This window comes from Sinocyclocheilus anshuiensis, unplaced genomic scaffold (assembly GCF_001515605.1).
Source record: "Sinocyclocheilus anshuiensis isolate Anshui unplaced genomic scaffold, SAMN03320099.WGS_v1.1 scaffold1594, whole genome shotgun sequence".
Lineage (NCBI taxonomy): Eukaryota > Metazoa > Chordata > Actinopteri > Cypriniformes > Cyprinidae > Sinocyclocheilus > Sinocyclocheilus anshuiensis.
In genome coordinates, this window is record NW_015546114.1 from 96,170 (window position 1) to 106,274 (window position 10,105).

Below are 10,105 nucleotides of genomic sequence, written 5' to 3' on the forward strand. Positions count from 1 at the left end.
GCGGTCGAGCGGCCAATGAGGCGTCTAGGTATTTATTATGTCTATGATGAAGACGACAACTCCCATGATTCTACTCTCAGTCATAGCGTCATCAAACTACGCCGTTGCCTCTTTGTTTATTTTGAATATTCGCCCTCTAGCGGCGAAAATTACATATTGTGCCTTTAAGACAATCGAATATTGCTGTTTTTTATTGTTTTCTTTAAAGAGTGTTTATTGACATTTATTGTGTACTAGTTCACATTGTTGCAGCCAGCTCAGATCAATATTTACCTACATAATTTGCATTTACATAACAAAAACTAACGTTAATTCATTTGTGGCCTATCTCTACCTTAAGTAGCGTTTAATAAAATACAGTTTTTACAGCGGGCTCTGCTGTGTGTTTAATAAAACTGATAAACAATTAATTAATGATATTTCCATTCCATTGTTTTTTTTATAATATTTCTTCTATTCATGAATTGACTCGAGAATCGATCGTTCGGTTACAGTACGATTCTCGAGCGAATCGTTCAGTTTTGTGAGCGGCATCAACTGATTCATTGAAAAGATTCGACTCAGTAAAGTGATACATTCACGATTCGGACATCGCTAGACGCTAACTCAATCTGGAAACAGCTTGTTCAACGTTGTTCAGCATTATCAGTTATGGAGGTCACCGGTCCTGATAGTGATTGGAGGAGTCCAGCCTTTCGACAGAAAGTAGTGGCCCAAATGTGAGTATACAAATATTTGTTTTGTATGTTTTATATTAGCGCATTCTGGAAATAACAGAGGGCAGCTAGCTAGTTAGCTGCTAACTAGCGGATGCTCGGACGTGTTATCAGCTCATCTGTTAAGTACAGTCGAAATCTTCAATGATAGACTGTATGTGTATTTATATATGGTATCAATCTAATCACTGTATTTTGTTAATTAAATGAGATGACATTTTTTTAATGTTGTTTTGAGCTTGTTTAGCTATTCGGCTAGCTAATATAAAGTTAGCCTCATTAAATATTAGTCAAAATATGTACAAGCGAAACAGTCTGCTGATATAAATATTGTTTAACATGTCGTGGGCAAAAGAAGACAACCTTTAAGATAATTAATTTGTCTTGTGATTTATTACTTAAGGCTCATGAACTCTTCTAATAGTCACTCAAATGCACCTTTTGTAATCACTTTGAAGAAAGAATTAGCCACTTATTTTGGAGTTGTGTTTATTGCCAAGTGTTTTGAATTGATTGTTCTAATATTTTTAAAAGGAATTTAAGATTTCACCAAAATTGTGTTTTTGGTGACTTTGAAAACAGACACTTTTCATATTAAATGGATAGTTCATCCAAAAATACTGAATACCAAAAAGAAAACAAAATACCAAAAAGTTCTGTCGTCATTTACCAGCCTCCACTTTATTCAAACCTGTATGATTTTTCTTTCTTCTGCCAGACATTAAAGAAGATATTTTGAAGAATGTTGGTAGCCAAACAGTTGACGGTGCTATTGACTTCCATAGTGTTACATTTATAAAATCCATTTATTCCATACTATGGAAGTCAGTGGCTAGTGGTTACTATCAAATGTTAGTTTACCAATATTCTTCAAAATATCTTCTTTTGTGTTCAGCAGCTGAAAGAAATTCATACAGGTTTGCAACATCCTGAGGGTAAGTAAATGATGACAGAATTTTCACTTTTGACTGAGCTATACCTATAAGGTTATAATTATTTTATTGCAACATGTTACATTTATTAACGCAACTAAATATGTTGATATATTTGAATCATTTGAATAACGCCAAAACTTGTAAGACTATTCTATGGAGTAATACTTCTATGATAACAATACACTTAATTTCAGGAATTCATGTATTGAAATCTCTCTTAGAATATTTGATATTTTTTACTAGTAAATGTTTCTTTGTTGCAGTAAATAAATAAAAAACAGCTCTTCTAATAGTGCTCATGTTCTTGATATTTCTTAAATGATTGATAGTCAGTTAGCAATAGGTAACAGTTCTTGTTTGTCATGCATCAATTGTGATAAAACATTCAGACTTCTGCTTTATTATATTGCAGAGATGAAGCTATGAGAAAAGCAGGAACTGCTCACACAAAGTCCAGTACTGACATGGAGAACCATGTTTTTATCAAGGCAAAGACCAGAGTAAGTATTTCTTTTAAATATGCATGCTACACTCCAACAGAAAAGATTTGTTAGTATGTGATTGTTAAAAGTGCAATAAGTATACTATCATTTTTTTCAACAGGAGGAGTATTTGTCTTTAGTTGCAAGACTGATAATTCATTTTAGAGACATTCGTAAGTAACCAATATACTATGTTTTCATTGTTAACATTTTTTTCTTTTAGCTGTGTCGTTTGTATGTGTACTGTGTATTGATCAGTTTGTTTTTCATTGCAGATAAAAAATCACAAGGTGGGCCTGGTAAATTTAAAGTGCTATTTTAGATCTTCTTATATACACTATTAAACTGTATGTGTTCATTTTCTGCCAAATTTCAAGGTATTACTGTTTATTTTTAGACCCTATGAATGCCCTGCAAAGTATACCAGGAGTGGGTGGAGGTGGACCTGGAGTTATTGGCATTGGACCACGGCCCCCTGGTGCACAAATGGGTGGTTTGGGGCAAATGCAAATGGGTCAACATGCCATGCAGGGAGGCCAGCAGGCTGGTAAGTTCTATAGCTGTCAGCTGATTAGAGAAACTGTGGTTTAATAATCTTATTTTTAATTCCCATACATTGCCTGTGATGCAATATCAATCTCAGCAGGTGCTGCCGGGCAGATGCCGATGATGCAACAGCAGCAGCAGCAGTCCATTCAATTTCAGCAGTTTCAGTCGCAGCAACAGGCAGCCATGCAGGCTCAGCAGCCAGCAGCTATGCAGCCGAATGCCATGCAGTTCCAACAGATAAGGCAACACCATCAGAATCAACAAATGCAGCATCAGAATCAACAACAGCAGCAGGCCCAGACTCAGCAGCAACAACAGAACCAGGTAATGGAGAATGGAAATATTAATGTTTGCTCCACTTAAATGGTGGTGGTGATGATCCATTGAATACTGCATGAATGTCTTATGAATTAAAGGGTTAGATTACTTAAAACAGAAAATTCTGTAATAATTTGTCATAATTGTACAACTTATTCCAAGTCTTGTGTAGCCCTACTTATTTTATATATATTTAAATCATTAATCACAATAATTTAATTCAATAAATAATTTCCCCTCTTTTGGAGAAAAAACATTTAAGACATAGTCTAATAATCAGTGAAAACTAGGGCTGGGTTGACAATATCGATTAATCAGTTTTAATTGATCTTAATTTTGATAAACCAATTTTCAGATGAACTTTATATGCTGTTTTCTGTTGATGTGTAAATGGAACTTCAGTAAACACTTTTTGTAGTGCACCTGCAGTTGAGCTTTGTCAGATATAATCATCAATACTCAAATAAAAAATTTGAGTTGTACAAAACAAAAAAATCAACTTTTTGATGATAAAATTCTATTTCTACTTCTGTTTGTTGAAATAACCATTTAAACGGTGGCTAACTTGTAATTTATTCAAACATATGACATCATTAGCTGGTTAAAGTTAGTTCACCCAAAAATGAAAATTAGTGCATAAATTACTTACCCTCAAGTCATCCTAGGTGTATATGTCTTTCTTCTTTCAGACGAATCCAGTCGGAGTTATATTAAAAATTCTCCTGCTTATTCCAAGCTCTATCATTGCAGTCAGTGGGTGTTGCAGTGCTTCAGTCCAAATGAAGTGAAATAAAAAGTGCCCATCCATAAAAAAAAAAGTGTCTCACACTGCTCCGGGGGGTGAACACAGGCCTCCTATAGTGAATCGATGCGTTTTTGTAAGAAAAATATCCATATTCAAAATGTAATAATCACTTTAATCTAGCTTGCGCTCACTATTGTACACGGAGCAGCTTCGGGAGGATGACGTAAGATGTCGGCGTTGCGCATGTGCCGGTGAGTCTCGTGAAAACCAACATTTGTTTACAGGAGCAAAGGAAGCAAAGTTTCCTTACTTTAGCAAAGGAAAACCAGTCTCCTCTTGGCTTATATCGAAATCCTCCGACATTCTTCTTTACAAATCCTCATTTTGGATTCATAAGTAAACATATAAAGAATATGAAAACTCTTTTTAACGTGGAATGACAGATTACTGTAACTGCCTCAGTTCACCTGCTCATCCTTTCCTCTTTACTACAAGTTATAACAGAAAATCAACACGAATGAACATCAGAATATATATTGAAAGAAACAGTACAACTTACTGAAATGTATCATGTCTCATGTAATAACTCAATCAGTGTTTTAAACATAGAAAGACGTCAATGAAAGCCATTCAGTGTCCATAGACTCGATATAGTCAACTAGAAAAAGCTCTAGAGAGAAGCATTTTGCTGAATATATGCACTGTATTATGTAGAATAAATGATGTTAGCCACTGTTTAAATGTTTATATTTCAACAACAAACTGCAGTAGAAATAATTTTAGCATTAAAAAGTTGATGTACTGCCTTATGTGCAATTTACATGTTTTTATATAACTCAGTTTTTGAGTATTGATGGTTATATCTAAATATAAATAGAGATAAAAGTTATGTGCAACAAACTTCCCTATTCTGTAAAACAGGATGTTCAACATATTCCCCATTAATTTTGGAGACTGTTATTAGTTTTAACCTTTAAAACTATAGTAATGTACCAAATGACACGATTCCCTGTATAGTTTACAGTATTAGTAGAGAGATCGGAATCGAATCAAGAGTTTGTGAATTGGAATCTAATCGATTACTATTATCTGTACCAATACCCAGCCCTAATTGAGTTCCTTTGGTGATGTTTCATTTCTCATTGAGTATATATTGTTTTAATGGCTCTGCCTCCAGTTGCACCAAACAAGAATGCAGCAGCAGCAGCAGTTAGCACAAATGCAGCAACTGCAACAGCAGCAGCAGCAGCAACTGCACCAACAACAGGTTCATGCACAAGCTCAAGCTCAGGCCCAGGCCCAAGCTCAAGCTCAAGCTCAGGCCCAAGCTCAGGCCCAAGCTCAGGCTCAAGCCCAGGCTCAAGCCCAGGCCCAGGCTCAGGCTCAAGCTCAGGCTCAAGCTCAAGCCCAGGCTCAAATGCAGCAGCAACAGCAGCTTCAAGCCCAGGTCCAGGCTCAGGTCCAAGCCCAGGTCCAAGCTCAAGGTCAAGCCCAGGTGCAGGCTCAGGGAGTGGCAGGTCAGATGCCCCCTCATTCGCAGCAGCAGCAAGTCATGGTGCCCCAGTCATTAGCACAAATGGCTCCCGGACAGCATCAACCCATCAGCTCACTCAGCCAACAACAGCAGCAACACCTGAAGCTCCAGCAGGTAATGCAGGTAAAGCTGCAAACTGCAAATAATGCAAAATTCATAATAACACTTTTTACACCTATTATTGACATTCGTCTTGGTTGATGTGATCGTAAATAGTCAGATGAAATGCATATTGCACCTGGCAGTTTCAGTGTCTCATATACCTTCCTGTTTGCTTGGGTTTATACAAGCAGGCGAGAGTATTGCAGCAGCAACAACAACAACAACAACAGCAGCAGCAACAACAGCAGCAGCAACAACAGCAGGCTCAACAGGTCCAGCAGGCAGGCCAGCTCGCTGCAGTTCCTGGCCAGGTAAGCCCAGTGCAAGCCGTGATGAGGACTGAGATAAGAGACTAAGCGTGGAGTGATTGCATGCTACCAAAATCAACACTTGAATTTCTTTTGAATGTCAAAACTCTATTTCTTGCCTGGTGGTGGGCCGTAGTGTACTGCACATGTCCTAATAATAACACAAGGATTATACGTCAATATTATTTTTGTCAACCGAGGTTTAATTGTTGGCCACAGCAGTGAGCCTCGTTCTCTGGTCAGTATACATAAAATATAGGTCAGACATCAAAACTATACATTGCAATCAGCTTTAAATTATTATTTTTTCTCTGTACATTAGAATGTCTAGTGTTCAATTTTATTTTTAATTTTTTTTCCTGGGTAAAAAATAATGACTATTGTACATTTTTACTACAATTTATATAAGACACCCACTAAAATGTAACAATAGTTCATATACCAAAGACATTTTTTGGAAAAGAATCATTAGATGACATCAAAATTCTCTATTTAAGGATTACAGTGCAGCCTTCAAAAGCTAATGAATTGTAATTTTTACCAATTTTTTCCACTACCCTTCAAACCACTAGGTTTAACCCTAGGTTTTTTTATCAAGAAGGTTTTAATCATTTGAAAAACAATTTTTTAGTATTATTATTTAGTATTTTCTTTTATTTATTTAATATGATTTCTATGTATATAAAATCAGTTTTGTAAATTAAATTTGATGTGGACATCAAAATGGGATGTCTCATTTTTGACCCATATATATATATTCTGTCAAACAATTAATCCTGATTTAATGGCATCCAAAATAAAAGTTTTTGTTTAAATAATGCATGAGTGTGTACTGTTTAATGATTTGATTAATCGTGATTAATCATTTGACAGCACTAATATATATATGTGTGTGTATATATATATATATATATATATGTGTGTATATATATATATATGTGTGTGTGTATATATATATATATATATATATATATATATATATATATATATGTGTATATATATATATATGTGTATATGTTGGTACTGATTCTGATACAAAAAAATCTCACTGCTGAAAGCATAGTTAGTTCTACAGGTAATCTCACTGAATAAATGCCCAACACTTCTTGCTACAAATGCATTCTGGAGGCTATTTCTGCTATATTTGTTAGCACTTGCCATTAGCTGGTATATATAAAGTACATCCAGTTTTTAACCATATATAAGCTAAACTAGCTGCCTGTCTTACTTTCTCAAATACATTTAGTCAGATCTCTCCCTCAAGGGTGACCCTCCCATCTGCGAGCATTCGGCGGAAGATAACATTTTGCTTCATGTTGCTTTCCTTCACCTTGTCCCATATGTGTGGCCATAGTTTAGACTAAATCTAGAGATGGAAATCTCTATTCTATTGCAGAGCTGTGAAATCCAGCAGAGCAGCCAGTTTAAGTTTGAGTAGCTTTAGTTTTTAATCTCATTTGTATTATGCGTGTATGTGCAGCTAACAGCCTGATTGCATGCTTACTATTTTGAGCCCACAAGCACTTTCTGCATGCACCTGACAAGAAATGCATTCCTTTAAAAAAAACGCTGTGTAAATGACAGTTTGCAGTGATTGCTAACATACTCCAATATTGTCCTTTGGGCTTTTAAATGATACCTTGAATGTATTTGAAGGAAGATATCGATGGTTGAATAGCATCCACACATTGTTTGACCCCTCTGAAAGCCATTAGTAGATGGCAAGCTCAACCACAGCTTTAATTTACAGTTAAAGGTCCCATATTGTACACCTTTCTGGAGTTTTATTTTAGGAGCAAGTCTGGGGGTTGTCTGGGGGTTTGGCAAAAGGAGTGTGGGACGGTGGGCGGTGCTCGGGGTGGTGACTGAAGGCAGTGACTGTGTAGTTCTGACGGAAGTCACAACGGTTCGTGAAATTTAAAAGGCGTGTTGGAGATGCAGAAGCACCCATTGCATCTTTTCTTGCCTTGCATGGTTGTGGTACATGAAAAGACAGCATGAAATCCATTGGCCTGTGGCTTGCCTTGTCTTGACAACCAGTGTTGTTAAATAAATATATTTGAGGTTCAATACAATTTAAGCTCAATTGGCATCATTTTTGGTTACCACAACCAGTTACAGTGAGCCTTATACTGCAAATGTAAATGAGGCCATTTTCTGAAGGATTTAAAAGCAAAAATGTGAAACCTATAATTGAGTAAAATCACTTAAATGTATTCCGTCTGTTATTTGAGCTGTAAAGTTATTCTTGTCATTTTAGGTGTTACGTTTAGGTGTAACTTTACTCAGAAAAGTTAAGTGATTTTTTTTTTTTTCACACTCGTGTGAAATAATTAATATTTTGTATCTGGCTTTAGTATTGAAATGGATTGGCCCAATTCACTTCTGTTGTAAGTGCACCCCAGATTTTTTTTTTTTTAAAGATGAGAAGGACAAGTCAAAAATGAATTTTTGTAAGTAGTAATCATCATGTCACAAGTGCTGTCAATTGAGCTGAAGTTGTATTGAACCCAGGATATTCTTGAGGAATGAGAGGAAGCTCACTATACTGCCAAATTGTTTTATTTTTGGAGAGCCTCGTGTTGCGTAATTGAATGTGACTGTATGTGCATCTGTGCTTGCAGACCTGTCGAATCTAGTTCTGTTTGCATTCTTGCATGTGCTTCCTCATGTCCGCTGATGCACTGCATTTATTGTTTTGCTTGTGACATGTCTGTTGTCCCCTCTGTCCTCCTCAAAGATGATGCCCCGTCCTGGGATGCAAATTCCACCTCGGTTGCCCCGTGCCACCCCGAACTCTGCCATTCCTCAAAACCCTGTTGCCATTGGAGGACAGCAAATGCCACAGGTATTTACCGCAGGGCTAAGTGCTGGGTCTCAGCGCTGCAACCCAGTGGGTTACACTAGAGCGAAGGCTGTCCATAATTCACACTCATCTGCCTCTCTTTAATCCCCCCCCCCCAACTAGTTTCACAATCAGAAACATTTAGTCAGAAATGACCCAGAAGCACTTAGGGCAGCTTAAAATTGAAATGACAAGTGTGTGGCACAGGTAAGTGGACTGGATTTTGCTATTCTCTTAAAGTGCTAGGAAGCTAATTGGAAGCAACCATCTACTGGTTATATAGCGCCATCTACTGGTGCTGTACAGTCAGAGCAAGCCGATCTTGACTGGATGTCTGTTATCTCTAGGTAACTGGCTTCACCAGTGCAGTGCCAGCTTTCCTCCAGTCATGTGGTTACTTTGAATGCATTTTCATTTTTTCTCTCTCCTAACTTCTTCACAAAGGGTCAACAAATGATGTCATCACCCTCCTCAGTTCAGGTGCAGACGCCCCAGCCGATGCCACCTCCCCCCCAGCCTCAGCCATCCCCCCAGCCTCCTTCCTCTCAGCCCAACTCTGTCAGGTATAGTGAAATAGCTTAGTTTTTCTACTATGTATTGACATAACTACAAAAGGTTAATTAAAACTTTTTCGCTCTAGCTCTGGTCCAACCCCTTCTCCTGGAGGTTTCCAACCCAGCCCCTCTCCTCAGCCATCCCAGAGTCCTGCATCTTCACGCACCCCCCAGAGTTACCCCCTCCAGGTACCTTCACCAGGACCTCTCAATACACCAGGTACAGAACAGCTTTCTTGTTATACTAATAGAATTGTTTTTTAAGCTATGTATAAATTAGTTAATAGGGCTGGGCGATATAGCTAAAAAATGTATCAACGATATAATGTTTCTTGTTTATAATAATGTTTATTATTGACATTTTTATAACCTTTTTTAAAACAAAGAGCAATAGAATTTTTTTTTTACATTTAACCACTGCATTTTTAAATTAACTCAATTTATTGAGAGAAACAACAAATATTTTTTAGTTTTAACAGTCAAACACAAAATAAAAATTAAACAAATATCTCATTTCTAATGTTTTATATGCAGATTAAATAGGTTAAAGTGTTAGTTCACCCAAAAATGAAAATTCTGTCATTAATTACTCACCCTCATGTCGTTTCAAACCTGTAAGACCGTCGTTCATCTTTGGAACACAAATTAAGATATTTTTTATGGAATCTGAGAGCTGTCTGACCCTGCATAGACAGCAATACAACTGAAATGTAGCAAGGAGATCTGTAAAATAATCCATGTGACATCCGTAATTTTACGAAGCTACGGGAATAATTTTTGTGTGCAAAAGAAAAAAAAGAAGACTTTATTAAACAATTAGTCTCCTCCCCTTACCACCCTGCCACCCTGTAGTGCCATTTTGGAGAGTATCCGCTGGACATAAACAGCGTATGCTGTTCTGTGTCAGCTGCGTCACACGGATACGCCGTTTTCGTTCAGATCAAATAACAACAACGTAGGACACAGATCCGGTGTGACGCAGCTGACACAGAACAGCATACGTTGTTTACGTCGAGC

The 10,105-nt window shown here is 37.1% G+C and overlaps 1 protein-coding gene across 12 annotated transcripts in view; it reads left to right on the forward strand.

The window, feature by feature from the left end:
- The first annotated feature begins 584 nt into the window (after positions 1-584).
- LOC107700781 (mediator of RNA polymerase II transcription subunit 15) overlaps positions 585-10,105 on the forward strand; it is a 17,506-nt gene continuing 7,985 nt past the window's right edge. Inside the window, exons 1-12 of one of the 12 annotated variants that reach the window (XM_016502592.1) lie at positions 585-719; positions 2,064-2,151; positions 2,255-2,306; positions 2,409-2,432; positions 2,531-2,680; positions 2,777-3,006; positions 4,923-5,042; positions 5,127-5,402; positions 5,570-5,692; positions 8,430-8,537; positions 8,979-9,097; positions 9,175-9,308. In XM_016502592.1, the coding sequence (XP_016358078.1) occupies positions 652-719; positions 2,064-2,151; positions 2,255-2,306; positions 2,409-2,432; positions 2,531-2,680; positions 2,777-3,006; positions 4,923-5,042; positions 5,127-5,402; positions 5,570-5,692; positions 8,430-8,537; positions 8,979-9,097; positions 9,175-9,308 (1,492 nt within the window). In that variant the 5' untranslated portion in view covers positions 585-651. Of the gene's footprint in view, positions 720-2,063; positions 2,152-2,254; positions 2,307-2,408; positions 2,433-2,530; positions 2,681-2,776; positions 3,007-4,922; positions 5,403-5,569; positions 5,693-8,429; positions 8,538-8,978; positions 9,098-9,174; positions 9,309-10,105 lie in introns of all 12 variants that reach the window. The other 11 variants (XM_016502585.1, XM_016502586.1, XM_016502590.1 and 8 more) reach the window with 11 other exon arrangements.